Here is a 27382-nt window from a genome sequence, read left to right as displayed (position 1 = left end):
AGCTTTCATGTTCCCCTTACACAATTCTTCAGTTTCATCCACTTCTGTGACGTCCACTCTCCTTAGTCCAAGCTATCACCATGTCTACTTTGACTACCCCAATGACCTTCTAAGGGTAACCACGGTTTACTCTTGCCTTCATGGCAACCAGAAAGGTCTTTAAAATATTTCAATGTTTCCCATTGCTCTCAAGATAATGATAAAAATTTTCCATATTGCTATCTTTTCCACACTCGACCTACTCCCTGCCACACACTATACTTGCCTTTATTTCTTAGAATCCTATGGGGGCCCCTGAGTGGTACAGTTTTTTAAGTATCTGACTCTTGGTTTTAGGTCAGGTCCTGATCTCAGGGTCACGAGATCAAGCCTCAAATCAGGCTCCATTGCTCAGTGTGGAGTCTGCTTAAGATTCTCTCTCCCTCTCCTCTGCCCTTCCCCATGAACTTGCATACTCTCTGTCTCTGAAATAAATTAATTTTAAAAAAAGAACCCTACGTTCTTTCTCACCACAGGATACTGACACACGCTATGCTTCTCCTCTCCACCCTTTTTACCTCATCAACTCTGCCTCGTCCTCAGTATCTCAACCCAATTAGAACTTCTTCTAAGAAGCATCCTTGACTTCCAAGAAGCTTCCAGACTTCTAGGACTAGGTCAATTTCTTTCAGAATAGCAGTATACACTGCTCTGAGACTCTTGTTCGTTTTAACTTTGCTTTTTTTGAGGGGGGTATGATTCTTTAATTACTGTGTATCTCTCTCACCAGACTGTAGGTTCCATAAGATCATGAACCAGGTCTATTTTCGTTCACTATCCTTACTGTACGTGGGTAAACAGATAAGGAACATCTGCTGAAAGACTGAAGTGAGCCAACACACACTTAAGGTTTTTAGTATCATCTATAAAATGTGAAAATGGTCCTTGACACACCAATACCATGAGAATTCTACTCTAAATTTTATGAGACAGTCTTGTTTAGGAGTTAAAAATGTGGACTCTGAGAACACACTGCCTGGGACCAAATTCTGCTCCATGATTTGGCAGCTATGTTACCTCGGTTTTAACATCTAAATGAGAATAACAAGACCAGCCTCCTGGAGCCACTGTGAAGACTCAACAAGTTCATATACAGTACTTAGCACAGGGGCTAAGACATAGTTAAGTGCTCAGTAAATGCTAGCTATTATGGTGGGCCCCATGTAAGTTACCCCAATTGCTGCTGCCCATAACACTCCTAACAAGTGAATGTCATTAAAAGTTAACATTCAAAAAATTTCTGGATATTAGAACATATTCTGATTCCTATGATAAAAAAAGACATAGGATAATATTAATTGAGAGCAACTGAATAATAGGAATAATTTATTAGAAACTGCATTGTGGGCACAATGAGGCAGATTGGCATTAAAGAGCAATATTACTCTATTTTGTTAATTTAACTAATATTCAATAAATTCCATAATGAGTGAAAATAATATATATAAATCCAGCTACCAATATGGATTAAAGCTACTCATTTTAGCTGAGGGTAGTCAACTCTGTGGGTAAAGCTGCCCAGAAGCTTATACCTTCCAGATAGCAACCTGGGCCCCAGGGGGTGAGGGGGGAGGTGGGGTGGCTGGTGGGGGACAGAACAGTCCATGAGGGCAAGAGATTCCTATTATCTGATTCTGATCATCCACTGACTACATTCCTGTTGTCATAAGCCAATGTATACACAAGCAACAAAAAATAGTTTAGATTCTGTCACTCCAATAATACTCAGTCAACACCTATTTAATGGGTACCTGCTAGGAGATGACTTCAGTACTGGGCTTTGGGAACAACTGGGCTCTGATCTATCTTCTACTTCTCCCCACCACCTAAAAGCTCTCCCCTGTGCCCTCTGAAATTCATAAATAGCCACCAGCAAAATCCCTTAGAGAAATTCAACCTCCTCCCTCACTATTCTCTCTCTCTGACTTCAGCCACTTACTCCCATGATTATATGTTAAGCCTCGCCATTACTGCTAATTGCAACCTCTCCAGACTTCCAATTTCTGACCACCACCTCCTACCTTTAAAACGAACCCCTGTGAGTACCCAAATTTCAACATGTCTGCCAAGACCTTCCACTGATCTTGTCACCTCTGCACTGTGCTTTACCTTCCTAAGTCCTACCTACTCTTCTGCCCTAACCAACTCAACCTCCATGGCCAATCATCAGAGTCACTTCCTGGGATATACACCTTAACTCCCTGACCCCCTTTGTCATTTCCTCTTACTCCCTTGACAAAACATGAACCCTAGCAGTTAAATCCAACTCTCTACTTATCTGCATCTCTGCAGTCAAACCTGCCTGGAGAAAAACACACAACTCATCATGACTGGTCTTAGAACAAATTTGTGACCATGAGCCGAAAAAGGGCCCTTTGTGTGGTCCTGCATTATCTCCCATTTCCCTGGCCCACTCCCTCTCCCACTCTCAGAAAAGACTATCTCATGCCTTCTTTTCTGTACTCAAACTTCCAACCTTTTCTTCCCCAGCCTCATTCTCAGCAAGGCTCTTTCTTCATGTGCCACCAAGAAACAATCCAAAGAGACTTTCCCACAGCCCCCACCACATCTCCCGATTTTATCAGCAGTGCTCACATATTCTGCCTCCTCAAGGAAGGAACTGTCAGAGTGCCTAAAATCAGCCCTTCCACTCGCTCCTCCCTCAGACCCCATGCAATGTCTGGAGGCACTCATGCACCGGTGCAAAGGGCTGGCTGCTGCGGCAGCATCTTTCTCTCCTTAAACTGCTCTTGTTGGAGCACCTGGGTGGCTTAGTCCGTTAAGCGTTTGCCTCAGGTCATGATCTCAGGGTCCTGGGATGGAGCCCCAAGTCAGGCTCCCCACTCAGTGGGGAGTCTGCCTCTCTCCCTCTCCCTCTCCCCCTCGCCCTGCTCCAGTTCTCTGCCACTCTCTCAAATAAATAAATAAATAAATAATCTTTAAAAAAACCCAAAAAACTGCTCTTGTCAATATATAACTGTGCTGTTATCTCCTTCATCTTGACCACACTCCCAACTACCACCTGTTACTCTGCTTCCCCTTCCTGGAAAAGACTCTAAAAGAATTGTCTATGATGACTGCCTCTGTTTCCTCTCCTTCCCTTTCTCTTGAACTCACTTTCGTTTAGGCTTTTGTCCCTCCCCACCACCAATATTGTCCTTTGTCAAGGTCACCGATAATATCCATGCTGCTAAATCCATCATCAGTCCTCATACCTTACTGATCCATCAGTAGCACTGACACTCCCTCCTCCTCGACAACTCCGAGACACCACAGTCTTCTATTTCTCACCATCTCTCTGGCTGTTCCTCATCAGCCTCTTTGCTGGTTACACTTCAACTTCCCAGTATCAAAAAACTGGAGGTGACACGTGTCTAAACATACCTTCTCTATCTGTACCCACTTCCTTGATGATCTCCCCCAGTCTCAAGACCTCACATATCTGTGCCACCTATACGATAAAGATTCAAATCAGTATTTGCAGTCCAACCCCTCCTCCCAAACTCCAAATTCAGAAAGGCAACTGCTGATGCAACATGTCTACTTGTACATCTAATAATTTTCTCAAATGTCACGTGTTCAAAATAGAACTCTTTGTCTTCCCTGACAAACCTTTTCCCTACACAGTGTTCCCCATCTCAGTTAACTGGCAACTGCATCCTTTGGCCTATTGCACAGGCCAAAAGTCTTGAGTAGTCCTTGATTCTTGTCTTTCTCCCATACCATATCTTAACCATTAGCAAATTTGGTCAGCAACATCTCGGTGCATATCCAGATTTAGACTCCATCACACGAACTCCACTGCTACCAGTATGAACCAAACAACCATCACCTCTTGCCTGGATAGTGTAATTGACTCCTATCTAGTTTCATGCCCCTGCTCTTGCATCCCTATTCTCTGTTCCCAACACAGCAGCCAGAATAACCACAGGAAAACCTAAGTCAAATCGTACTACTCCTCTGCCCCTCCAAAGGCTTCCCATTTCATTCAGAATAAAATTCAAAGTCTTTGCTACGACCTATAGGGCCCTATACAGTGTAGTTTTCCACTGTGCTTCTAAATTCATTGCCCACACTCTCCCTCTCTTGCTTTTTGGCTGGTTTCCAAGAAATCAGGTACCTGATCACCTCAGGGACTTTGCACTTGCTGTTCTTTTTGCCCAGAATGCCTTCCTACATAGGCCTATGGGTCAATCTCTCACCCAGTTCAGATTCTGCTCAAATGCCACCCTCTCGCTGAGAACTTCCCTGGCTACTTCCTATTTGCCTCCCCTGCTTTACTTTCCTCCTTAGTACTTATCACCATCTAAAATACTGCGTATTGCACCTCGTTACCCTGTTTATTGACTCTCTTCTCCACTAGAATGGAAGTTCAATAAGCACCAGGACTTTTGCCTGCTTCTTTCACTGCTCTATCTCCAGTGCTGAAACAGTGCCTGAAGCATACTTGGAATACAACTGCCACACAGCAGACACTCAATAAAAATACTCTTCTTCTTCTCTCTCTTTCTGTTCAGTCACTATTGACAAGACTTAATATTAGCAGAGGGGCACCTGGGTGGCTTAATCAGTTAAGTGTCTGCCTTCAGCTCAGGTCATGATCTCTGGGTCCTAGGATGGAGCCCCACATTGCTGAGCTCCCTGCTCAGTGAGGGGTCTACTTGTCCCTCTCCTTCTGCTCCCCCTGCCCATGCTCTCTCTCTCAAATAAATAAATAAAATCTTTAAAAAAAACGTATATCAGCAGAAATATAATTATTACTGTCAGAAAAAATAATTCAATGCCTTTGCCTTACTGAAAGCAGGTTAATAGCATCATCTCCATATACAAACACAGAATTTCCTAAAATCTAAACCTATTATTCATTCGTTACACATGACTAAAAAAATCACTTCCTAAAAAGTTGTTTTTCCTCCAGAATATAAATATTTACCTTCCTAAAATCATTCTTCGCAGTTTCTAAGCCATCCTGAGAAGACATTCTTTTCCTCTGCTCTGGGACTGGAAGCCTCACTTTAGACGGAGACACTAAAACAGCACCGCCTGGAAGAATGCAGAAGACAAGTCTCAAACTAAATTCTAACGCAGAAAAAGCAGGTAAATTAAGAATCATCGTGTCTGCCCATTACCAACAGCTGGAGTGGTGAGATCGTGATGAGTCCTTTGGATTCCACCAAGTTCTCTCAGCTTTGGAGTAGGAAGCCGGCCTCCTTTTCCAGAAGATACAGAAGAAGACTCTGACCTACAGGTGGAAACAAACTACTATGAACCATTTCCTCCAGAAAATTGGATTGAAAATATTCTGTGATTACAATAACAAAATAGACAATTTATAAGATAAGGCCATTTTGTTTCTGAAAAAATAACAAATCCCCATGTGGTTAAGAGTGACTGAATATTGGAAAAGAAGGAAGATCACTGCAAGCCAGCAACAACAGAGCAGAGAATTCTTCCATTAGGTCGGGGCCTAACTTTCCTATTAGGCACAAAACTCATGATGGAATGATAAGGGATTTGGATTAGGAACAAAAAGCACCATTATCAGTGGTAGAGAATCACTCCCCAAAGCAATTAACATACAAACCAATGGCAATTAACTATTTGCAGAAATCACTTTTTTTTTTTTTTTAGGATTTTATTTTTATTTATTTGACAGAGAGAGACACAGTGAGAGAGGGAACAAAAGCAGGGGGAGTGGGAGAAGCAGGCTTCCAGCGGAGCAGGGAGCCCGATGCGGAGCTCGATCCCAGGACCCCGGGATCATGACCTGAGCCAAAGGCAGAGGCTTTAACCCACTGAGCCACCCAGGGGCCCCGGAACTAGAAGGTATTATGCTAAGCAAAATAAGTCAGTCAGAGAAAGACAATTATATGATCTCACTGATATGAGGAATTTGAGAAATAAGACATTGGATCATAGGGGAAGTAGGAAAAATGAAACAAGATGAAACCAGAGAAGGAGACAAACCATAAGAGACTCAATCTCAGGAAACAAACTGAGGGTTGCTAGAGTAAAGGGGGTGGGAGGGATGGGGTGGCTGGGTGATGGACATTGAGGAGGGTATGTGCTATGGTGAGTGCTGTGAATTGTGTAAGACTGATGAATCACAGACCTGTACCTCTGAAACAAATAATACATTATATGTTAATTTAAAAAAATAGAAAAGAAAGCCATTTTCCCAGACACATTTTCAAATCTAGCAAATCATAATTAGCAGGACATAAATTAAAATAATCCTACTTCTTCCCCAGTAGCTCAATGTTCAACTGTTCAACCATCAATTACTGGTGACTCAAATACCTGAGTCAATCAAATTATAAATCATATAAAAATGTCTGCTTTGTGACATTAACATCTGTTCTCTGTTAGTCATAAAACTAAGAATGTAAGCCATGTATTTAGTGACAAAACAAAAAATATTAACCATATGCATGCTTCCATATACCAATTAATTTTAAACTCTCACCCTTCTTTTATCTTGTCTGCCTTAGATTTTTCATGTACTTCCAACTTCTCCAGCTCTCCCATATGAACCTGCTTGTCCTTGTCTGTTTTCTCCTCCTCATCTTCCTCCTCCTCCTCTCTCGGCTGTTTCTGCGTACCTTCATCGGGGTTCTCTGCATCCCATGCCAGGCGCCTTCTAACAGGTACGGTGGGAGCATCTGACACGCCCAATTTCTCTGTGGTATTTTTCCGGGGCTGCTCTTCCAAGACAGGTCTTTTTTCTTCTAGTGTTGCAGGAGGACATTTCTGCAAAGTCTTAGGGCTTGTAGGATCTCTGCATAACAAAAATAGTTTCAAACTTCAGTTTGAGGTTTCTAGTTTATACTAAATTTAACAAGTCTGTCATTGCCTTCCAGTGTTCACAACGTTTCCCACAGATATTATCTTGTCCTGATACTAAAGAAAGAAATCTAATTAAGAGTTCATTTGACAGTATAATAAACTAAAGCTACAATTTGGATTTTCTATCACAGTACTCCAAAATGAAATGTATGTATCTCCTCTTACTCCTACCTTCACACATGCATGCCCGTACCACTGCTGACAACACTCGTGAGTGTCCCCCTAGACTGACATTTACACACGTAAATGAGGACTCCACATGGTCTAACTTACTCAATTAAGGTTTATGCACAAACAAGTGTACTTATGGATCAAACAGATTCAAATTTTATACGTTATACTTTAGATTGATTAATCTTTTCCAGACATTCCTAAATAATGGATTTTGTGATGAATTTTTAAAATCAGATGTCATAATTAGAACTTCTGGTTCAATTTGGCTTATATGACTTTATTAATATGCTATAACAACTAGACTTTTATTTGCTACAAATCAACTATTTCTCTTATAAATAGTTGAATAATGTTCATTTTAAAATCCAAAAGAGCAGAGAATTGTCCCACAGAATCAAGGCCTACATGTCATATTAGCCACTGAAATCTGTTAATGAATGTTAGCTTATATTCTCTATAAGAATAGCTTATATTCTCTAAGTTGTCATTGTTGTTGCTACCTTTTCTTCTTCTTACTTTTTAACATTCTTTCCATCTATTGCATAATCATTCCTAGTCTACCCTTAAAAGATATTATAAAAATTACATATATATAGTATGAAGTCCAGTCTTCCAGATTTACACTATGTATTATTTACACACAGCTTTATTTTCACACAGACTACACTAAAAATAATGAAATGAAATAAGTGGCTGGCATATCTCCATTCGACCGGAAGACAAATTTTGAGTGGTAATGTCAATTTACTGTATGATTCCATGATCTACCTAAGCTACAACATACTTTTGTGCCATCCACACAGAACAGAGCTCACCCAGCAAGATCTAGAGCTCTGATGTTGCTACTAATGGTTCCTTCTGAGCTCGTGGTGGAGGAGACATCCCAACAGCAGTTATTGTCAGACAGAATCTGATTCAGATGGTCCCGAGAAAAATGTGTTCCTTGAACTCGTTTCCTATAAAACTCAGCCTTCTCTCGGAGTTCTTTAACCTATGCGGAGAGTGGAGACATCGTGTATTACTGTAAGAGCTCCCTTGCAAATATCACCACATAGCTTACCAATGATGATGCACAAATGCAGCCAGAGAACAAGGAGAAAGGAAGGCAAAAAGAGACACAGACATCATCAGACTATGTGCATTCTTAAGCAGAAATTAAAACGGTCAAGCTAAAGCGCAATGCAGTTATTTTATTTCAGGCCAGCAGGCAGGAAGAAGAATTTGTAGCAGCTAAGAAAAATATTGACACCTACTTTGTATTTTGACTGAAATTACACAAGTACTCTATGCATTATTAGTTTTTAAAAACTCAAAAGCAACCAACCTCCGCATACCACATGGCATTTAGAGAAGCCTAGGAGAGGAATACAGAAACACACTTAATGACAGTTAATGTCGTAGTTATTAATGGGAATCAATGAAATGTCTTATTATTCTCCCTTCTAAATATATAACAAAGTTATCAATCAATATTTTAAAATTATTTTTAGTAATATTTAATTCACTGAGCAAGATATCTTAATATTACCTTGAACACCAGCCACATTCTTGCATGGCTGGAAGGCTATCAACAACAGGTAACCTAATTATTATTCCTACTTCCCCACCTCTGGAAGAGTACGGAGAGTAAGACATGCCAGAAACTCCAATTCTGGCTTTATTTCCTGGCTTCCACACAGCTGTTACTACCATAGAAGCCCCCAGTGAGAATCATGAGGTTTCCTTCTCCAAATTCCTCAATGTTCCCTTGGCATCTGCAAAACCTCAACTTTTGAAAAATGTATTAAATAATAATTGTAATATATTCAGCAAAGTGACAATACAAAATAATGTTCTGATGAATTATAAGATAATCTGAATTCCCTAAAATGCAAATAACATCTTTTCATTTGGAAAGGAGCCTTTTATAAGCTTTGAAACCCTTTCACTTTATACAGCATGCTGCCACCTGCTGGCTTCCCTAAATTTAAGTCCCACCAGATAAAAAAAATTAAGTTGCTTACATGTGTTTAAAATCAGCTTTATTTATTTATTTAATTTATTAATTTACTATTATTCTTCAAAAACTCAATTTTCCTATCATAAAGATGGAATAATAACATTAAAAGGATACTGTCTGCTAAAATTTTCTTTCACTAACAGGCCAAAATCAAATAATGAAACTTGGCATTGCAAAAGCAACTAGAGAAACACATTCCTCATTTTCTTAAGGAGACACTCCTGAATGCAAAGGGATGAAAGTATAACATCCGCGGGGAAGTAGCCAAAGCAAAGGGCAGCACCTGTCATGGTGGCATTAGAAACCATATAATCCCAGCAGGGTCCTACTGTTCTAACGAGCCAAACCTGAAACATTACGGAAGGGTAATCCAACATATTTTCTTCACTGCCAAGAAAAATCCAGCCATATTCATCTGACATTTGTGTTAATTCCTACACTTTAAATTCCTGGAAGTGGTTTTTGCATTTAACAGGTGGAATTGACACATAGGGTTTGAATCTACTGAACTACTAACCAGGGTGTTTTGCCGTTTTTGTTTTAAGTAGGCTCCACAAGCAATGTGGGGCTTGAACCCAGGACTTCAAGATCAAGAGCTGCATGCTCTACCAGCAGAGCCAGCCAGGTGCCCCCTCACCAGGGTGTCGTGAATACACAGAGGCCTTGTTATAAAGGGCCTTGATATAATCCAAATTTTATTTCTATCAAGTCCCCTCATGTTTCAAATGTTTCACAGCTGCTCCATCACTTACATGGTCAAATCTTCAAGCTTCAGCACAGCTTCCTCCTCCTTTCTCAAAGCCCTTCATGCATGTCCCCATTAGTACTTATTTCATTCTACTGGATTACTTATTCTTGTCATTCTCCACCATTAACCTCTAAACTCCACAATGTGAGGGAAAATGCAGTACATCCTGAGTGTCTTGAGTGTGGACTAAGTGTTAGGCCTGAGCTGGGTGGGTGGGAGCCAGAGATAAATAAGAAAGTCCCCGCAGCACTCAATGTGCGCAGATTCTGATAGAGAAGGCAGACTGCCTCCTCTATGATAAATTATCATCTTAATACTGCATGGCCTATGCCATAACAAACAAAGGAGATATAAACTGAAGGAGTGGTTCAAAAGGGGGTCCATCAGCCCTGCACTGTATGTAAGGTAGGGTGGGGGTGGGGGAAGGAGCAGCAGAAAAGGTTGTATTCCATCCAGATGGGAGGACCTACCATCTGATGAATGAGAGGATGGGTAAATATTCCCTCTATGTACCAGTGATCTGGTTTATTTGTCGACGGTATTTTTTTTAAAAAGGAGATACGATGGAAATTCTGTAAAACTTTATTCAGTTCTATTTGTTACTAACATTCAAAACTCAATGTTTTAAATTTATCAGCAATCTTTATTAGTAATCTTAGTGCTAATGTTATAGTGGTTTACAAATACCTAATTTTAGATTTCTGTGATCCTAAACTAGGATGAAAAAATGGAAAGCTGATATTTCCTTAAGCAAGTTGTTCTACTAGAAAAAGAAAAAAACCTAATGGTATGAACGCAGTATCAAGAACAATCCCTACAACCAACAAGCAGAGCCACAAAAAGGATATGAACTCAATTACACTCAATTAAAACAATACACACATCCTTTCCAAGTCAAGTAATGCCATCAGATTATAGGATATAAATGCTAGCAGATTCTAGAATGTTTTCATTTCTGAATTTCTTTTCCCAAAATAAGAATTTGACTAAGTTGTTTAAAATTTATATACAGAAAATTCAAATTTTAAAAAAATGAAAGATTGGGGCACCTGGGTGGCTCAGTTGATTGGGCATCTGCCTTTAGCTCAGGTCATGATCCCAGGGTGCTGGGATCAAGCCCCACATTGGGCTCCTTGTCCAGCAGGTAGCCTGCTTCTCCCTCTCTTCCCTGCTTGTGCTCTCTCACTATCTCTGTCTTTCTCTCAAATAAATGAATAAAATCTTAAAAAAAAAAAACTGAAAGAGCAATAAAAATTTTTTCCCCAAAAGTCATCCCCCTCAAAATGAGTCATCTTATGTCTAGCCATCCTTACAATGTCTGTCAAATTACAGCATGTCTCTCAAATGTGGAACTTTATCTTCAAATAAAGTCCTATTTGTTGGAGACACTTTAGGAAAACGTATCTCAACTAATGTAGTTTGGATGATTAGAAGATCACCTAACAATCAAGAAAAAAGAAATTTAACACCAGTTCAGTTATTCTAAGGATGAGACCAAACAATCACAACTGCCAGTTATTATTAAAAACAACTCTTTAAAAAGTAATAGTGCCGGTGGCTGTATAATGGACATAACACATATACAGCCCCTGGACAAATAAAACCAACCACTCTAATGTTATAGCAATAGGTACTTGGGTCTTAGGGTAAAATACCCAGGCACTACACTATAGATTCAAAAAGTTTCATATTTCAAACAACACAAAAGGAAATGAATATGACATATGGACCAGAAAACTATAATAGGACTCAAAAAGCTAATCTTCTAATGATAATAAAGTCACTGATGTCTAAGTACATTTGATGAGTATAAATGCTATTCATTCATGAAACATTAGGAGAGAAAATGAGGGAGTACCTTATATTTAGATATGTCATAAGCAGCCCCATAAGTAAATGTCTTCAAGTTAAAGATAAAATCTAAGATTCAAGTAAAATATGGCCCCTATTAAATATCTATGACCTGGTCAACTGAAACAGCTATCACCATCAGTGATAAAATTTAGCTAAAACTTCTTATTCTTTTCTAGTTCCAATTCACTTTTTGAATTATTTTGCCCACAGAGGTTAAGGCAAACAATCGCATTAATTTAAACATTAACAACTACCATTGGGAATGAATTTTTCTGAGAAGCCTAAAAAAGTCATGTTACCAAGATGTTTTAATAGGAAACCTTGGAAAGACAGGTCTTTAATATCAACAGAAATATTTTCTTACATCCAGGCAGGATTAGGACTATCACCTTATAACGACTCCAGACAAAACAATCCTCCGGTCCATTAAATTTTTAGATTTGAGTCCTAAGTCTGAGACGGAGAGATAATCTTTCCAAAACAAGAAGCCTCTCATGAGCTCAACCTAGTGATAGGCCCTAAATGTAACAGGCCAGTGGCTAACACCTAGTAATTGGCCACACTAGCCCTCTATGGCCACACCCTGCACCCTGCCTCTGCCTCCAGCTTTTCCTCATTCCCCTTGAGACTGCTCAGAGCTCCTTGCCAAGGTCTGGCATGGCCATAAACTGCTCAGGAGTTTTGCTGATGCAATTCCTTTTTTTCCTCAGGCTTGCTCCCGAGGCTCTTATTTTTAACTTTATTTCACCACAGTGAATGCATGAATTTTGCCTCCAACAATAATTGGAACAGCTTCAAGACTTGGCCTTTTACTCTGCCGGTATTGCTGCTGATCCATGCTCAAGCAGGGCCGTAGAGAGCACCCGGCGTAGCCATGGTGGAAGGAATCGAGTAACCTCCTGAAACAACACGTGGAATACAGGACTCTCACCAGGACATTGGTCTGGCAGCTGCTGAGGCCAGGAGCCAGCCGCTCGAGGTGCCAATGTCTTCCTCTGGAGGCTCATGACATTAACTGTTAGCCATGGCTGAAAGTACAGAGCTAAACGAAAGATTCATTCCTGATCCAAATTACCTCTCTCTTCACAATGATGGGGCAGGGGGTGTTTACTAAAGTCTAAATCGTTTTGCTTTTGCTTATTCACACAGAAAACACAGGAAACCATCAAAATGTGGTTTAAAGGATGGTAACTGCACGACAAGCAGAAACTGCACTGTTTCTGACTGTAAGAAGCTTCCCACTTCTAGGATTACCCTTTTCCTCAAACCTTTCTTTAGGATCCTCAGAATTTCTCCCATATGTCAGGGTATCCCAACACTGGAACTCAAACCTCTATCAGCACAGGCCACACCTCCCTTATGCTTACAGACTGTCATAGTACACACAGCCAGTGGAGGTCACTATCAGACAAACTAATCTTGAAAATGAATCTTCAGTTGAGAGACCGGAAGTCTGGATGTTATTAAGAAAGCTACAATGCTACAATTCTATAAACTGAATTGTATTAATACAATGAAATACTGGATTATAAAACACCCTTTTAACTTAAAAGACTGTAATAATAAAAATCTCTAGTTGAGAAAGGAGCGATTTGATATAAAAAAAAGGGTAAACACACTGATAAATTATATCCTAACATATAATTTTAAGTTCCTGAGAAGTGCTACTATTATATCACACATCTTTAAACTGTAGTCTCTATTACTAAATGAAACTCAGTGTGAAATCAAACGAGGATCCGAGCTCAAAGAAAATGTGGCCTTACTGAGCTCACGTATACTCACCTGATCTGGTATGTTCTCCTTCACACGGGTCCAAGCCCCGGCTTTATACAAATACTGGGCTGGGCTCAGAAATTTTGCCCTATATTCAGAATTCACCTTCCTAATAGAAACGAAAATGAGAGTAAATATTTCACCATGTTGATCATCTAAATACATGGTATTTTTCTTCTAAAATACGCACCCAAGTCTTTGATGTCTCCAAGGAGTAAGCTTCTTTTTAGGCTGGTTTGACTCTTTTGATTCCATCTCTGCTTCTAATTTTAAAGGATCATCTCTTTTATTACACTAAAATGGAAATAATTTAAACATTTTATGTTTAAAATAGATTATACATTAAAGTGAAAACATAAATGTCATAAAATATGATCAGACAATCGTATTATAATTCTGTTTGCGGAAGTAAAGATAACCTAAAAGTCGCAAGCAATCAACAAGCAAGTTTTGAAACTAGTATACCTGGTTGGTTTTTTGAAGTATAGCTCAGGATTTGGTTCACTTTATAACAATGACTTTTATATCCTTAGCTAGGAAAAAAAACCTTTTAATTAACAAATAAACATCTAAAAAAAAAACCTCAATGTTACTACCTATTAAACAGTGCTTTTACATTTGACTTTGATATTCTAAATTTATATTTAATTGTGTTACAGTAATTAAGTAGGTTCCACACCCAGTGTGGAGCCCAATGCGGGCTTGAACTTGTGACCCTGAGCTCAAGACCTGAGATGTGATCAAGAGTCAGATGCTTAACAGATTGAGCCAGCTATGCGCCCCTAGTGTTACAGTAATTACATATAAGGTCCCACTGAGTAAGTTACCAACCACATTGCTTTACTGAATAACTTAACCATTTTTTTCTGCCTGATATCACAAATCCAAAAATATGTATATATGTGTGTCTACAGAAATATACATGCCAATTTACTTTTAGTCATAGTATTTTCTATTTTTAGAACCCATAAGTATTTATTAACTATAACATGCCAGAAGATTTGAAAATAGGACTTATACCCCATCTACCTATAATTTACAATAATTTTAACCTGACACTGTAACTTAAATGAGATGTAGTTTCAGAGGCAGGCATTTGTACATGCTGAGGTAAATCACATAATTTAGACTAGCTGTAATTTGCCACGCTGAAGCTTTGGTTTAAAAATGCATGTATACGTACTTTAACTAAATAAAGAAATAACATAAAACATAACATAACATAACATAACATAAAAAAGGGGGCACCTGGGTAGCTCAGTCCATTAAGCATCAAACTCGATCTCAGCTCAGGTCTTGATCTCAGGGTCCTAAGTTCACGCCCTGAATTGGGCTCCACACCCAAAAACAAACGGACAAATAAACAAAAATAAAAAAAAAAATACACGTATGTATGTGTGTTTGTGTTTGATCTCCATTATTTAAAGTATATATTTCTATCTTTACTGTTACCCCTATAGCTCACATTACTGTAAGACCAATCATTTGCTATTAGGTATCACAGACTTAACTGCCGTATTGCCAAGCACTTGCCACAGTATTATATTTATTTAGTCATATCTCTGTCTCCCCCTTAGCCCAAAAGCTGTGTCGGGCTTAGCGTGGTTATCGCTGTATTTTCAGTACCTACCTAGTGCCTGGCTCCCATTAAGTGCTTAATGAAGATGTGACACTTAATGAACTAACAAATGAATTACTAAACTAGCTAAAACCAAAAATCTCAGGTAGTGTTTGGTAAAAGAAAACATGTAGAGTCTAAAATTCCAAGTTTTTTATTTTGTTTAAAATTAAGAGGGGGTGCCTGGGTGGCTCAGTCGTTAGCGTCTGCCTTCAGCTCAGGTCATGATCCCAGGGTCCTGGGATCAAACCCTACATCGGGCTCCTGCTCAGCGGCGAGCCTGCTTCCTGCTTGCCCTCCCCCTGCTTGTGTTCCTCCTCTCGCTTTCTTGATCTTCTGCCAAATAAAAAATAAATATTTAAAGTTAAGTATTGATGAATACCTTCTCTTCAGGAGATACTGCTTCAAAATTTTCATTCTCTTTCAAATCATTTCTTGATTTTGGTTCTTTCACTGGAGATAAACCCTTGAAATTTCTTCTGTACTCAGTTTCATGGATGATTGAGTTACCTTTGAATTGTGGAACAAATTTGCTTTTATTGTGGAAAACCTTAAAACAAAAATTACTTTAGTTTAGTTTTTTTGCTGATTAAGTATAGAAAACTTAGTTTTTCAAATGCTTTAAGAATTTCACATATAAAGTTGAATTATACGATACCAAAAAAATTATATAACTGTTTATAATTCCATTTCATATAGCTAATTAACATCCAAGGGACAACAAAAGCAAAAATAGACAAAATGGACAGCATCAAACTAAAAAACTTCCTTACAGTAAAAAACAAACAAACAAACCAACAACAACAAAGAGGCAACCTATGGAATGGGAGAAAATAACTGCAAACACTACATCTAATAGGTTAATATTCAAAATATACAAGGAACTCAAGCAATTTGATAGCAAGAAAACCACCTGATATTAAAAATAGGCAAGGGAGGGGCACCTGAGTGGCTCAGTCAGTTAAGCATCTGAGTCTTGGTTTCAGCTCAGGTTATGATCTCAGGGTCCTGAGACTGAGCATAAGAGTCTGCTCAAGGATCCTCTCTCTCTCTCTCCCTCCGTCCTCCTCCTCCCCCACTTGCTCTCTTCTCTGAAATGAAAAAAATCTTTGAAAATTTTTTTAAAAAATAAAAATAAAAATGGACAAAGGACATAAAAACAGACATATACCTCAATGAACAGAATAGAAAGCCCAAAAATAACCTTATGAGTGAATAAATATTCAATTAATTTACAACAAAGGAGCCAAAAATATTCAATAGGGAAAGTATAATCACTCAATAAATGGTGTTAGGAAAACTGGACAGTCACATGCAAAAGAAGAAAACTGGACCCTGTCAACCCAAAATGGGTCAAAGATGTGAACATAAGGACTGAAACTATAAAACTCCTAGAAGAAAACATAGGCAGTAAACTCCCTGACATTGGTGTTGACAGTGATTTTTTGGTTATGACACCAAAAGCAAAGGCAATAAAAGCAAAAATAAACAAGTGGGGCTGCATCAAACTAAAAAGCTTTTGTACAGCAAAAGCAAGTCCCAACAAAGTGAAAAGGCAATAATGGAATGGGAGAAGATATTTGCAAATCATACATCTGGTAAGGGGTTAATATCCAGAATAATAAAGAACTCTTACAACTCAGTAGAAAAGCAAAAAGCTGATTAAGAAATGGGCAGAGGAATTGAACAAACATTTCTCCAAAGAAGACATATAGATGGCCAACATGTATATGAAAAGTTACTCAACATCAGGGTGCCTGGGTGGCTCAGTCAGTAAGCATCTGCCTTCGGCTCAGGTCATGATCCCAGCGTCCTGGGATCGAGTCCCACATAGGGCTCCCTGCTTGGCGGGAAGTCTGCTTTTCCCTCTCCCAATCCCCCTGCTTATATTCCCTGTCTCACTGTCTCTCTCTCTCTGTCAAATAAATAAATAAAATCTTAAAAAAAAAAAAAGGTACTCAACATCAATAATCATCAGGGAAATGTAAATCAAAACCACAATGAAGTATCACCTCACACCTGTTCGAATAGCTATTATCAAAAATACAAAAGATAACAAGCGTTGGCAAGGATGTGGATAAAAGGGAACCCTCTTACACTGTTGGTAGGAATGTAAATTAGTACAGTCATTATGAAAAACAATATGGAAGTTCCTCAAAAAATTAAAAATAGAACTACCCAACAATTCTACTTCTGGGTACATTTCTGAAGGAAATGAAATTAGTATCTCAAAGAGATATCTGCATTCCCACATTCATTGCAGCATTATTCACAATAGTCAAGATGGGGAATCAACCTAAGTGTCCACCAATAGATGAATAGATAAAGAAAATGATACACACAATTAGAGGAATACCCTTCAGCCTTAAAAAAGAAGGAAATTCTGTCATTTGCAACAAAATGGATGAACCTGGAGAACATATGCTAAGTAAAATAAGCCAGGCACAGAAAGACAAATGGAGCAGATCTCACTTATATTGGAATCTAAGTAAATGGAACTCAGACACAGAGAGTACAGTAGTGGTTACCATGGTCTAGGGGGTGGGAGAAATGGGAAGATGCATGCCGAAGAGTACAAAGCTCCAGTATGCAGATTAAGAAAGCTCTGGAGATCTAAGGTACAACACAGGGACTAAAGTTAATACTACTATATTATATACTTGAAATTTGCTAAGAGAGTAGAGCTTAAGACACACACACACACACACACACACACACACACACACACACAAAAAGGTAATTATGTGATAAATGTGTTAATTAGCATGATTGAAGTATTTTACAATGTATATGCATATCAAAACATTACATGTATACTGTAAATGTATATGTATCACAGGTTGTCAATTATACCTCAATAAAGCTGGGAAAAAAAATCCAAAAATCAACTTTTTACACTCATTACTGATTAACAGTTCCTATAATAAAAATAACAATGAATTCTGGTACACTGAAAAGAAATTTTAAAAATTTTAAAAAAAAATGTTTAAGCAAAAAAAACAAACAAACCCAGAACCATATCTTTTCTCCCCAGAGTTTCCCACCTCTCCCTCCCATCAGTATGGTAATGAGTAAAATAGGCATATTTTAATGATATGAACAAAGACATTCACTATATAAGGCAATTCTGTTGTTAGCTCTACAGGTTTTTTCCCTTCTTGATATGACTTTTTTTTTGTCCTCCAAAAAGAGAAGATTCTTAACATTTTTAAATGTCTGATGTGTTCATTTGTTCTGTTTCTCTACTTTGCTTATCTTTAGCTTAATGTAAGGGGAAAAAATTGGTAATTATTGTTTGTATTTTTATCTTTTTTAAGATTTTACTTATTTACTTGTCAGAGAGAGAGCGCGCGCACAAGCAGGGAGAACAGCAGGCAAAGGGAGAAGCAAGCTCCCTGCTGAGCAAGGAGTCTGATGGGGAACTCACCCCAGGACTCCAAGATCACCACCTGAGCTGAAGGCAGATGCCCAACTGGCTAAGCTACCCAGGCATCCCTATGTTTTTATTTTTAGATATTTCTTTTTATCTTTAATATTTTATAATATGGTGCTATTTTAGAGCATATTACCACTGTCCACAAAGAAAGAAAAAGGAAAAGATACGGAGCACAAATAAGCTGTATTAACGCTTTACAATGCTGACTAGTGCATCTTCGCACAGATCAAATCCAGAGTATCTTTTTCCCGAGTATAACACCTCAAGGACTTTTCGGCCAAAAATTGTTCAGACTCCTTTACATATTAATACAAGACATCCTTTCAGAAAACAGGTGTTTGATAAAATAGAACTGAATAGCTTTAGAGGTTCCCTATCAACAAGCATTGTGAATTTCCATCACATGGCTCTTCAATCCAGACCCTGAAACTGATACGCTTTGAATTAACAAAGAGTATTTGCTTCCCCCCGAAATTATTTGAAACCTTCACTGATGAAAGCAAAGAAACTACAAGTGAAGGTATCGCCAGCGGTTTATTTTATACTATACTTTGAAGCCTATAAAAAGAGAATTTCTACACAATGTTTCCACTGAAATATGTAAAAGCTGTCAGTGGAGCTTTGATTTGAATCAGCTTCAGCATAAAGGTGAAATGCTCTACAAAAACTGAACAATAACAATTTTCAGGCAGTAAGTAATTTTGTAGGTACACTTAATATTCAAGAACACTTGGGAGCCCGCAAAAAAAGTACTGTTCCTATTGACTAGATTCACAAAGGGTTCAAACATCACCTCATGCTATTTTATATGTTCCCAAAAATGTTATACAAATTTCAGTTTTTTAGAAAACTGAATAACAAGTAAGCAAGCCCAAAGCCAACACAATTTATTGGCTCCCAGGTATTATTATCTTAATATTATTGCCTTGGTGAATCTACCCTCTCAGTCCTCAGGGGTATATAGATTACAAGTGAATGTTGAGATAGAAGAGAAAATGAGGGTATATGAAGGGGTGTGATTGTTTATAAAGAAAAATGCCAAGATCATGAGGAAGAAAATTCTAAGCTACCACGGGCCTCTGCAGATATTCTAAATGAGATATTTCCTTACCAGGGCCTAGAAGTATGGTCAAGAACATAAATGAGATGGTAGTAAAACAACAGAGTATTTATTAGCAATGGTTGTCCAGAACCAAAAACTGTGTACAGGTACAATGAAATCTAATATCACATTTAGTTAACATTATAGCTTTTGAATTTCATAAATATAGTTAAAATGACTGTTCCTATTACTCCTCAATTGATACAAAAGCCAGATTATGTATCTTATCTTACTTTTAACATATTTTGTATTTATTAAAATATCCAAAGCAGTTATGCTTTTCTTGCAAGACAGAAAACATGCAACATATTAGTCAACAAGCACAATATTTTAGATTAAAAACAATTTTAATAATTTTTTTATTAAATAAAAAAAGTCTCACAGCATGCAGAAACTTACCAGGCATCAAGTTTCATTACCCTGTCTCATATTTAGTGTGTGTGATGGGTCTGGCAACAATGATCATCAGTAGCCTAGGACAGTATCATATTACTACTATAAATCAGAAGTAATAGAATGGTTTTAGCAAGAATCTCATTTTCACTTTTCTAGAATCTACCTCCAGGCCTACTTAAGTATCTAATTTCTTCTAGCTCTTAGTTCTGTGTAAATCTGCATCACTCTCATCAGATGATGATACTTAAAAATGTATTACATCCATTAAACTACCTGATTGGCTGCAAAAACTGGAGCAGTCTCTTTAGGGGTCTTCCAAACAAACTGCCTTTGATACTCAGAATTCCTCAAGATATCGCGTGAAGGAACAACGGTCAATCCTGCTTTCTTCCGAAGAACTCTATCCAACTGTTAGGGAAAGAAAAATCCCACCCAGAGTCATTAAAAGGTTCTATTCAAACTTTCTCTTGTGCTATGGTAAAACAAAAACAAAAACAACAAAAAAACCATATAACATGAAATCCACCCTCTTAACAAATTTCTAAGTATACAGTATTGTTAACTAAATGCACACTGTTGTATAGCAGACTTTTTTCAATTGATAAATAATCTCCCTTTTAAACAAACTATTTAAAATTCCTTTCTTACTATTGTCAAGGAATTTTATTTCTTAATTTCTGTACATTCCAGAAAAAGATAGCATCTTTCAGCCCCTTCCTACGAATTATTCATAATTAGACCTATTACTAAGAAACAGCAGCACCTCGCCTCATCCACACATTGCTTCTGGACACCCTTCCCCGGCCCACCGCTTACACATCACCTTCCTTGATTCTACCGTGCCCCCTTGGCTTTCACAACAAGACACGGATTCTTCACTTCTGATTGCCTCTCCGTGGCTCCAGTGGACATGAAATGGGGAAGCAGCAGTGGACTGGCAAAAAACGTGGGAGGCAGTGAGATGTCTGCTCAGGTCTCCGCAGCCTATGCTTATGTGCTTGCAGGGACCTTCTCCAGGCCAGGTGTGACATAAGAGAGCAGAACTCCAAGATCTTGGAGATGCAGCCAGAACTGCCCTTCCTTTTGCATTTTGTCAATTGCGATTCTGTTTATTTACACAATAAGAAATTGAAAAGGGCCTAGGTAGAAGTCAGCTCACCACCCCTGCCAGAGGTAATGGCTTACTACTCTCCTTCTGTCTCAATCTGATCTCTCCCTTAGGACTGTAGTGCTGATACAGGATGAATAAAATCCAGAAGCACACTGTCCATTCAATGAAGAGATATCTTAGTATAACAGGTACAAAATGGCAACTCTTAAGAATAGAATTCCCAAAAACTAAAGCCAACAGTCTCTTAACTATTCTAGAAGACATTAGATAAGAAAACAACATTGGAAAATTTTTAAGCACAAAATGTAGTCTTACTGAAATGATGATGAAATTTACAAAGAATTCTATGCTTTCAAAAAGAAATACAGTGAATATACCTACCCTGTTATCTACTTTTTCTGAATGCAGCTTGGTAGAATGCTCCAGGCCCTCATTTTCATTAACCGGTATATGGTTTGCTATTACATCTGCATCATTTTCCACAATATCTGAAGCCCCTTCAGCTCTGGAGTCTGTAGAGTGAGATCTGGTTCTTTTGGGAACCCTGGAGGCTTCTAGTGCAAGAACTCTTTCTTGGTTAACATCTTCTTTTTGTTCTCCCTTCTGTGATTCTGCTATTTCTGCGGCTTCAGGTTTTGGGGATGTAGCCACATCGCTCTCTGAGATTGCTCCATTCCACTCAAGAGACTTGGAAATCTGTGTGTCATGATAAGGGACTCTTCTTTTTGAAATAAAACTTGGCTCTCTTGTGATTCCTACAAAATATAGTGTAAAAAAACTGCAGCTACTAAAGTATAAAGTTACAAAGACAATTTTTCATAACACTTATGAGAGAAGAAATGGAATTGAAAATTCAGGTGAGATACAATGTCCTTCAAGTGGCATACAAAAAAGATAGGTATAGTTTGTCAACATAAAATCTTTAACTATGCTTTTAAAAAAGTACTGAAAGTTTGACAAGAAAAAAAATTAAAAATTGGGGTCACAGTGTTCGAGTTAGCCTAACATAAGTCACTAGAATTGCAACGTGACAGGCCTAGCAAGCCAGGCAGGACATGTTGCCTCCGTTTCTAATTTCTTTCCTGTGCTACTTAACAGAACAATGGGCCCTGGTACTGTCAAAATTTGGAACTTTTCACAAAGCTGCTCTTATGCACAGTTGACCAAGTAGAGAAGGGATGAGATGTCATTATGCTGGATCTTGGTTCTACACTTGCCTTGATTTCCTGAGAATTAAAGAGAATGAACCCTTTTAACAGGCGCTAAGATACTATTTCTCTATATTTCTGCCTGGCAAGCAAATGTCCAAAAAACTTAACCTTCTACCGAAGTAAGAGGAGCTCTGTGGAATGACAGTCACTGAGATACTGTCCTAGTTTGGGGCCATTCTTTAAATAGAAGGCTGTGCAGGGTAAGGAAGAAAGAGTAAGACTAGAGGGAAGGAAAGGAAAGGTGGCCTGAAAATCTGGCATGACATAAACCCACACAGTTCTTTAGCCTCTGTGACAGATGTTTTGGCCATTGAAACCAGGGTCACCCCCTTACAATGCTTCCCTAGACTAGTGGCCTTCAAACTGGGTGCATATGTGTCTGGAGGCAAACGGAGACATTGTGGGGGACAAGCAGAAACAAGCCGCTTAAGGGTATCATTTTGCATATCCTAACTCTATATGCACTATTTCCCAACATTTGTCTGCTTGAAAGATGCACCTGTCATCTGTAGTCATCATTCCCACCCCGGCTTTCCCACTTCTCAAAAGGGAGACACACCTCTCAGCCCCAAGGAACAAAAAATTCTCCTAGGTGTGGAGGATAAACAAAGGGACAATTCAAGAAAGAATTCACTACTGAGAATATCTGAAAGCAAAGCAAAGAAAGCAGAGATTACAAATAACAAAGAGTGCCTTATTTCATTCAGGTCCACACCTTTCCCACCTATCTATCTTAGAATTAAAATTCAGGAGTAAGAGTGATGGCATGTGAAATCGTTGTGAAATGAACACATTTATAGGAATTGAAAAACAAAGTTAGACTTTTTTCTCAAAGAAAATATTCTATTTTGCCTTATTAGTTTGCCAATGAGGACTGACTTTACCAATTATATAATGAATATTTACCAAAAATTGAATGAGCTACACTGGCAGCTCGAAAGTTTTAACAAAACATATATGAAATATATGCACAATATTCAATATGCTGGAAATCATATCCTTTGAAACTATTTGTTACACTTACAATTAAAAACATTAAATATCAACTTAAAAATGTGGAAGGATACAAAGACTTTCTAAACTCTCTTAAGGGATCTGAAAGCAAAAGTTTGAAGACCATTGCCCTAGACTTCCCTTTGCTTTAACACAGAGAGGCTTCTGGTAGAATAGCAAAATAAAAGGGGAAAGTTCTCAAGTGGTCTGTCCTTCTCTTCCAGCATCAGCAAAAACACAGGAAGGGGAAAAAATACATTACGTTAACAGAACATCCAGCCAACCCTAGGTAAAACTGCTGTTACTCCTTTCTGAACATCCTGGAGTTCTCGCTCTGCTCTTCCCCTTTACTTAATATTTCCATTAATATACCTCCCCTAGACTGGTACTGCCTTCATAATGTACCATACTCCAAAGTGGCCTTGCTCCCAGTCTTGTTTCAACACACCCTCAAATGTAGTTGATCTAAGCGCAAATGTTTTCAAGGCAACAATCTGGTTAACTCCGGTGTCATAACAGGCCCTCAGTGGAATATCTACACTTTAAGATTTACTTTGGATTAATCTAATGGGCCTCAGATTTGTAGAATTTTGAGTCATTTGGAGGATTCTGAGCACCACCTTGCCCAAGAAGCAGGGACATCCACTGGTTGAAGTCAGGCTCTGAGCAAAGTATCCTGATGCTTCAGAGGAACCCAGAGCCACTCACTCGAGTCCACTCTTCCTTTTGTTCTCCAAACCTAATTCTAGAAACACTCTTCTCATTTTACTAACTTCCCAGGCTTGCAAAAATTATACTTATTTCCTGTCTTTTTTTCTCCTGGTTTCAAATATCTAATATTTGGGGGGACATATTCAAGCACTCTCAGATGTGGGGCCCCAAGCACTCATCTGTATAGATGCTCCTGGCCCTTAATAGAGCCAGGTTTTCAAATCCAGGTCAGGTGTGGATTTCAAATCATGGTTTTGCCACTTACTATGAACTCTGGGAAAGCTACTTAATCTAAGTTTCCCTTCCTGAAGACCCTAGGAGTACACCTCCCAGGCTTGTCTGCTCTCAGCTTTCATGTATCAGCTCAAATATTACCTCCTCAAAAAGGCCTTTCCTTGCCATCAATCCAGCCCTCCCACCAGTTACATATATGCTAGCCTATAACAACCTGAAATCCCCTGGTTTATTTATTGAGTTACTTTTTTACTGTTTTTCCCTAGAGTTAGAGTCTTTGTCTGGTTCAAGGCTATCTCCCTAGAAGCTGGGATTAGTCCAGGTCTATAGGAAGCCCTTAATAAATATTTGGTAAAAAAAAAATGGCTGAACGATGCTTCACAATTTTTAAACATTTTGCAAACTTAACCCCAAGGTTTATTTAAGCTATAATGACTATTAGTTTATTCAACTTACCTAATTGATCTGATCTAAGTCCAGCCCATGGGTACCTTCTCCCCACTGACGGATTATAGGACTCTGACAAATAGGACTTTTTCCACAGAAAGTTTCTCTGGTACTCACTCAGACCCTGTAATACAAAAGACAATTTGAGTACAATGCAATTAATGGATGTTGTTTTAAAGAAGACATGAGTAAAAATAATTTCTGAACCACTACAGAGAGTTAAAAGTTGAAAGAAGTTGATAAACACACAAGAACTCCTTGATAGCAGCTACTGCTTATCCAGCCCCATGTTAAGCAGTTCACACGTATTCTATCCTTTAATCCTCACAACCATCTGAGGCAGATACCAGCAGGAATCTGAGCTTCTGAGTGGTTACCTGTTTGCTGGGTGTCTGATTCCAAAGCCTGGGCTCTTGTCTGATAACAGGTGACAATCCAAATCCTCGTCATTATAATTATCCTAACTAATTAAGTTCTCAGTGTGTACACAGTATCATGTATAATGCCTTGTACCTTCCGAAATTTTGAAAAGTCTACCAAAGAGAGACAAATTTACCTCCCATTCTGGATATACGCCCTTAAGACAAAAGAATAAAACAGGGTTTGTGAAATGCTGTGGCCAGGTGTCACACTGATGGGTGTCTGACAGCTACCACCTACCTGAAACTTAGCACAACTATGAACAATGTGTATTTCTTACACCCTGTCCTTACATTGTCAAGGTCCCACTTCTCACTCCTTTAAAAGACATAGGCAATTTAAAGTTTTAAAGGGTAGGTAGGGGGCAGGGGTTAAAAGCATAAGCTGTGAAACGGGGCCACAGGTGTCCCAATCTGAAGCCACCTTAGATCTCATTACAAAGTGCCCTCCTTCCATCTACTCCCGTGTCCTCCAAAATCAGTCTCTCTTAACACCAACTACCGCTTCCACACTGCACTAACTTGGAAGTGTGTGCGAGCGGAGAGGGAGCTAGGTGGAGGAGACAATCATCCTCCAGGATTGTGACTGGCAGGCTCGGAAACTGGCAGGCTCTGCGGGGCCCAGGAGCGCCGCGCAGAAAGCCAGCGAGGCCCCCGCGCCCCGCACCCACCCCGCCACGACTCCCCCCAGCAGCCTTCAGATCCGGAGACCACGGCCTCACCTTGAAGCGCACCGGCATGTCGCCCGGTGCTGGAGCCCCCGCCACTCCGACAGTTAACGGGACAAAAAGCCCCGAAGGGGCGGGGCGACAACAGTCGGTTCCCTAGCAAAATCCCAGGCCTGGCGTCCCCGACTACGCGCCGGCGCACTCTGCGCTTTCCTCCTTGAGCCCTGTCGCTCTGCCTTTCCCCGCCCATTCTGCGGCCTAAGAACCAATAGAGGCTCGGGGGACTTACTGCCGTCGTTAAGATTCGACCAATCAGTGCCCGAAAAGAAGACGCCCGCCTCCCGTGACAAATCCCGGGGACTAACAGAAATGGCGGGCGGAAGACTGGCCAATGAGGTTCCCGGAACCGGGGTGGGTGGGGCCCCGCGGGAGCTTCGTCCTGGAGAGAGCTTTGCGGCTCCTGGCCTTGCGGGTCCTGTGTGACAATGGGTCTACCGACTGGTGGGATTCGTGTGTCGCAGGCTCGCTGGGCCGGGTTCGTGACGTCATAAAACATGAAGGTGTGTTCTTAATTCCAAATCTGTGACGAAACCGAAATGTTTCTTTTTCTGATATGAAAATGTTCAAGTCTATTCTGAATACCCGTTCCTCCAACTGACAGCCATGTTACACTACTTACTGTCACATCAAAAGAGGTCGGCAAATAACAAAAAGCAGTAAAATTGACATTACAAGAGTCACCCTGTAATCTTCTGGGAAGATTCTGGGAAGTAGAAGTGGATGTAGTTGGAAAGAAGTACATGGGATTCTCTTGGGGTACTGGTAATATTCAGTTATTTTGACCTGATTATTGATGATTTGACTATTTCTTTATAACTTTTGTTAAACTTTGCATATATGTTTTATTATGCAATGTCTTGTATTATGTCATATTTTAAAATAATGTGGAAAAAACAGTGGCATAATAATACTTACCCTAGAGTTTGTGCAACAACCCTACTACAGCATTTGTTATTTAGTGGGTACAAAATGAATTCCCTTGGGGAAAAAAAAGGGGGGTCAGCAAAAAATAAATATTGCTTAGGCAGACCAAAAAATTTTTTAGTGACTCTTGAAAGAGAAACTGCTCACTTCCAGTGATGGCATTGCCTCCTACTACCCTGCCCCACCAAAAAAAAAAAAAAAAAAAAAAAGCACATAGAGCTCTTACGTTAGAAACATGAATGATGCCTGTGAGTCTCAACTTCCAAAGCTTCAGCATTGTCTCTCCTCTCACTCATTTTAAAAAATAAAATTCCATCTGATTATAATAGATTGCTGCCATCATCAATAAATATTCCTCCAGATTCTACCACTGACAGAACATGGAAAAGAAATAAATTGTCCAGACAGTTGTCTAATATACTTGCAGAAGATGAACATTTATTTATTCAATCATAGTATAATGTATAGGTACTAAATTTTCAAATGACAGGTATAATAGTAAGGACTATAGGAGTTGAAGGAGGGAGTTGTCCTTAAAGGCAGAGATGATTAGAAGAAGCCTCAGGAAGAAATATTCAGACTCAGCCTTGAAGATTAGAAGGACTGAAATAAGTAA

At 39.1% G+C, this 27382-nt stretch overlaps 1 protein-coding gene across 6 annotated transcripts in view; it reads right to left on the bottom strand.

Annotated features, from left to right (window-relative positions):
* LOC111142225 (Mdm1 nuclear protein) overlaps positions 1-25956 on the bottom strand; it is a 32829-nt gene extending 6873 nt beyond the window's left edge. For 3 of the 6 annotated variants that reach the window (XM_022495260.1, XM_022495257.1, XM_022495261.1), the window contains exons 1-12: positions 25837-25956; positions 24705-24819; positions 21481-21854; positions 20262-20396; positions 15437-15604; positions 13627-13730; positions 13446-13545; positions 8384-8413; positions 7875-8050; positions 6506-6817; positions 5169-5281; positions 4973-5082 (exon numbers count right to left, since the gene is read on the bottom strand). In XM_022495260.1, the coding sequence (XP_022350968.1) occupies positions 4973-5082; positions 5169-5281; positions 6506-6817; positions 7875-8050; positions 8384-8413; positions 13446-13545; positions 13627-13730; positions 15437-15604; positions 20262-20396; positions 21481-21854; positions 24705-24819; positions 25837-25854 (1755 nt within the window). In that variant the 5' untranslated portion in view covers positions 25855-25956. Of the gene's footprint in view, positions 1-4972; positions 5083-5168; positions 5282-6505; positions 6818-7874; positions 8051-8383; positions 8414-13445; positions 13546-13626; positions 13731-14684; positions 14717-15436; positions 15605-20261; positions 20397-21480; positions 21855-24704; positions 24820-25836 lie in introns of those variants that run through there. The other 3 variants (XM_022495258.1, XM_022495259.1, XM_022495262.1) reach the window with 3 other exon arrangements.
* Between the last annotated feature and the right edge of the window lie 1426 nt (positions 25957-27382).

This window comes from Enhydra lutris, unplaced genomic scaffold (genome assembly GCF_002288905.1).
Source record: "Enhydra lutris kenyoni isolate GAN:26980312 unplaced genomic scaffold, ASM228890v2 scaffoldscaffold7, whole genome shotgun sequence".
Lineage (NCBI taxonomy): Eukaryota > Metazoa > Chordata > Mammalia > Carnivora > Mustelidae > Enhydra > Enhydra lutris.
The sequence above is the reverse complement of the archived record's forward strand: the minus strand, read 5'-3'. Positions and strand labels throughout refer to the sequence as shown.